The 4,640-nt window shown below is 38.0% G+C and overlaps 1 protein-coding gene across 1 annotated transcript; it reads left to right on the forward strand.

Moving 5' to 3' along the window:
* Nucleotides 1–4,349, forward strand: LOC146452982 (dual specificity protein kinase shkC-like). The gene is made up of 3 exons (XM_085097160.1): nt 1–229; nt 311–1,226; nt 4,143–4,349. Exons 1-3 carry the CDS (start codon nt 105–107, stop codon nt 4,347–4,349), a joined length of 1,248 nt encoding a protein of 415 aa, XP_084953286.1. The 5' UTR covers nt 1–104.
* The last annotated feature ends 291 nt before the right edge of the window (nt 4,350–4,640 follow it).

Below are 4,640 nucleotides of genomic sequence, written 5' to 3' on the forward strand. Positions count from 1 at the left end.
GGCAAGAACAGTTGCGGGAGAGAGACTTGAGAGAGGCAAGTTTTCCTGAGCAGCTGAGAGAAAAGGAACAACAACAGGAAAACTCAGAGAGACGACTGACAGAGATGGAGGAGCGGCTGACAAATTGCCAAGAACAATTGCAAGAGAGAGACTTGAGAGAGGCCAGCCTACATGAGCAGCTGAGAGAAAAAGAACAACAACAAGAAAACTCACAAAGAGAACGGACAGAGTTGGAGGAGCAGCTGACAAATTGCCAAGAACAATTGCAAGAGAGAGACTTGAGAGAGGCCAGCCTACATGAGCAGCTGAGGGAAAAAGAACAACAACAAGAAAACTCACAAAGAGAACGGGCAGAGATGGAACAGCGGCTGACAAATTGCCAAGAACAATTGCAAGAGAGAGACTTGAGAGAGGCCAGCCTACATGAGCAGTTGAGAGAAAAAGAACAACAACAAGAAAACTCACAAAGAGAACGGGCAGAGATAGAGGAGCGGCTGGCAAACTGTGAAGGGCAAATTAGAGAAAAAGATGAAGAAGTGGCTAGCATACAGCAACGCATTTTCACCTTAGAGAATGAGCTAAGGGTAAAAGTACAGGAGGTGAATGAACTTGAGTTGAGTCTTGCATCAGCTCGGCAAACATTAAACCAACAGCATCAACAAGAAACATGTGATTGGGTCATTTCCCGCCATGAAATTCAAGTGACAGACAAGTGCCTTGGGAGGGGAAGTTGGGGAAGCGTTAACGAGGGAACATACTGCGGCTGTAGTATAGCGGTGAAACAGATTCATGAGTTAATTTTATCTCCTCATAACAGACGTTTGTTTGAGAGAGAAATGAATATTGCTTCAAGATGCCGCCATCCTTGCTTGTTACAATTCATTGGAGCAACAAATGATGACGGAAGCCCTTTGTTTGTCACCGAGCTCATGGAAACAAGTTTACGAGCATTGTTAGAACAGCGTAAACTCTCTGAAACAGAAATCACTGTCATTTCTCTAGATGTAGTCCTAGCACTTAACTATCTTCATCAGAAGAAGCCCTCTCCTATTATTCACCGGGATGTCAGTAGTGCTAACGTATTGCTATGGCGACAGGGCGATCAGTGGAGAGCTAAAGTATCAGATTACGGCACCGCTAATTTCATTCAGCAGACCATGACAAAGGCTCCAGGAGCTCCAATTTACAGCGCGCCTGAAGCACTTTCTTCGAGTCAAACAGCCATGGTAGGTAGAATGTATTGAGTTAAAAAGTGGTTCTTTGAGATTCTTTAAGATTGTTGGAGAATGGTTGTAGTGCCCCAAGATTGTTTTAACCCGATGGGTCGCAAATGTTATGTGGGTAGCTCTATTTAACACTAAAACTTTTTGACCTTGTCGCGCTCAGTTTTAGAGCAAACTACCCAAACCTATATATTATTTTAAAGCTTGGATAAAACAAAAATTGAACGCCTTACAAGACCTTAAGGGCAAATTGACCGTGGCTTATGAACGTGAATTACATGCATAACCATTATACTCTACGAAACATTCCGTGGTTGCAAGATCTGTAACAGGCATTGGCCTCTAAAACCGGGTCGGAGATTTTAAAAAAAATGCTTTTGCAAAGAAGCATATAAATTAATCGTTAAAGGAATCAGTTCAACACCAGCTAAAAGCCAGAGAAAATGAATAACTGACTGCAGAAATTACGAAAATTCGATAAAATGGGACGAGTCATATATTCTGCGCTTTTATTGCACTAGAGAAACTAAACTTCTAACTTTCCAATTTAAATTCCTTCACAGAAGAATTGCCACGCACGATTACCTCTATAAAATAAGTATTTCTTTAACGGATGTCTGTACCTTCTGTGAACAAAACACAGAAACCCTGATCTATCTCTTGTGGGAACGTGATTTTCAAAATTTTTAGCAAAACGTACAATACTGGTTGATACAGCATAAGGTTAAGCCACAAGACTTTCCTTTGACGCTACCTACGTGTCTGGGTTTAGTCGATAATACTGAGGATATACTTCTACATCATGCACTTCTAATTGGCAGACATCACATTTACTCATCCAAAATTAAGAAAACCCTGCCGAATTTACATATTTTTTCGCAAACGTTCTTAAAGTGCCAAGAAATCGAAATATGTTTGTGGTCGTAAAATTGCTTTAGTCTTGAATGTATAAACTTCAAATCGCCTATACTTTGTTTTGAAGTAATATATCAAATATCTCCTACACGGTTTCATAGATCAATGCTTGCTTAACTTCTGAAAAGGGCACAACACTAACTGCTTTTTTACGCCCTTTGATAAATCAAAACCTATTTTTTTTTTCACAACAGAGGCCGTTTTTTTATTTCAAGTTTGGTAGATTTTTTTTGTTCTACGTTTTTTAAAAGCCTTAATTTTTTTTAATTAAACATATTTTATTTTCGAAGTTTGCCCTAAGAGAAAAAAAAAACTCATCGAGAGGGCTCACTTCGAAATAACAATGAATTGAAAAAATTAACATTAAATAATAATTAGTCAGAGCGGCAGCAAAATTAACAAAAAGCAGCATTAAGCAATGCTAACAGGTGGAAAATACATCTAGGTACTTTTATAAAATCTCTTCGATTCAGATATAAAAGACTGGACATGAACAAATAGATCATTATTTTGCTTAGGAGAAAGTAACTGTGATCCAAACAGAAAAACTGATACTATTTGTGCTTTAGACATGGAAAACCACCTGTCAGCAAATATGCGAGCAGCAGAGGAGAGCAGATTAATTCTAGGGGCAGAATAAAGTGGATATTCAAGCAGAAAATTCTTAATTGTCTCGCTTTAGAAACCACAAAAACACACACGGGGCTTTCTTTGCAACCTATTTTATAAAGATAATAGTTAAGCGCGTAAGTGTCTAAACGTAAACGAGTGTGGAAAATTGCATTAAATCTATCAATAGCAAAATCATAAGTAGTGTTATAACTAGGTACATAGTAAAAGGAAAATAAACCTTTTTTAAAAGAGCCGATGGATTCGATGTCAAAACTAATGTCATTCCACAAGGTAGTAGTTGAGGGAAAAAATGTATTTTAAAACGTTCAGTGCAGCTTGCAAGAAGAGAGTAATTTGATTCCGTACGAAAGGAGTAAGTTGTCCTTTCACTAACTTGTAAGGGTAATAAATCAACTAAATAACTAGGACAAAAATTATTAACGATCTTAAAATATAACAGCAATTTATGAATGGCTCTTCTAGTTTTGAGATCTTCCCACCCAAGTTCTTGCATAACACGATGCTTGCTGGTCTCCTTCATAGCCCCGGTTACGATTTTAGCTGCCTCATATTGCACATGCTCGAGGAGGTCCCTTTCGCTTTCAGTACATCTGTCCCAGAATACGTCAGCGTATTCCATTAGAGGACGCACCAAAGATTTGTACAATTTTCTTAAAGTGGTCCGGTCAACAGTGTACTTGATATCTTTTAGAATATTAAGCCTTTTAGAAGCTTTCTCATAAATCTTTCAGATATGGGCCCTCCAAGAAAGGTTGTTGCAAAGAACAACACCGAGATGCCTTAATTATACCTGTATATCAGTTAATAAATCATTTCCGGGTTGCTTTGAACCTCATTATGAAAGCGAGTCTTCGTGTATAGTTTTTATTATGAAAATCATTTTCCATTCATATGCAAGCAAAACTAATTTTCACATCAAAGGCTTTGCTCTTAGTCTCGCTATGAGGTTCTATCAGCGCCAATCCCCCCAGGCATTAGTGGGGACATTTTGCTCCTTTGTCCTTCTTGAGGCCCCGGGCATTAGTCTTCCCCGGGGTATTTGACAGCCTCACGATTTTTACCTTTTTTTTAACAGCTTTATTGGGTACTCCACTTACAGTATATAGCATAAAAAAGAAGCAAGACCCAAAAGGGGCAGGTGCAACGGGACGAACGTCCCATGCGAGGCACCGCCCCTGGATTAAGACCTAAATTAAAACAAAAAGAATGCACAAGCCAAAAAAATTCACAACGCTTTTACTTCCTTTCAACGACAAGTATCGGCAAAGAGGATGTGAGTGTGAGGTAAAAGTTCGTATTTTTTTTTAGAAATTGACGACAAATGTATTAGTAGTTCAAAACTCATAATAACGTTATTCTTTGTTTTTATAGGTTGATGTTTTCAGCTTTGGTGTCCTTCTCTGCGAAATGTGCATCCGGGAACTACCAGACCTTGAAAGGCGTGAAGAGCAACTCTTAATGGTGACGAACCGTGTGCTAAGAGGCCTGGTACGGAGGTGTCTGCAGACAGAACCTGTGCAGAGACCAAATATGGAAGAGATTATTCAAGAACTGGAGCAATTTACTGAAACATTATAATTAAATATGGATTGGCATGTAAGTCTCTTTAATATTTGTTTCCGACTATTTGTGAATAGTTAATATAAAAATTTTTTGATAGTTTTTAGTAGTTTGTATTTCTTATTCATGTGAAAACAGTAGCTTTTAGATAGCAACTTTTATTGGCTATGGATATCTCTTTTATTTTTAATTATTTTCCAGTAGTTTCTTGTAAGTCACATAATATTTATCTGATATAGATTTAGGACATTTAAAGGCAATTGTAGCCAAATTGTTTTGAAAATAATGTGGTAGACTAAAGCTGACAAA

The sequence above is a fragment of the Pavona decussata genome, unplaced genomic scaffold (genome assembly GCF_977016875.1).
Source record: "Pavona decussata unplaced genomic scaffold, jaPavDecu1.1 SCAFFOLD_356, whole genome shotgun sequence".
NCBI classification, from domain to species: Eukaryota; Metazoa; Cnidaria; class Anthozoa; order Scleractinia; family Agariciidae; genus Pavona; species Pavona decussata.

What these genes read in the sequence shown, in the direction of transcription:
- LOC146452982 (XM_085097160.1), top strand. Translation starts at nt 105, where the DNA reads ATGGAGGAGCGGCTGACAAATTGCCAAGAACAATTGCAAGAGAGAGAC. An exon ending in TCACAAAGAGAACGGACAGA is followed by an intron (nt 230 to 310) that starts GTTGGAGGAGCA and finishes TGAGCAGCTGAG; the next exon opens with GGAAAAAGAACAACAACAAG. An exon ending in CTTCGAGTCAAACAGCCATG is followed by an intron (nt 1,227 to 4,142) that starts GTAGGTAGAATG and finishes TTGTTTTTATAG; the next exon opens with GTTGATGTTTTCAGCTTTGG.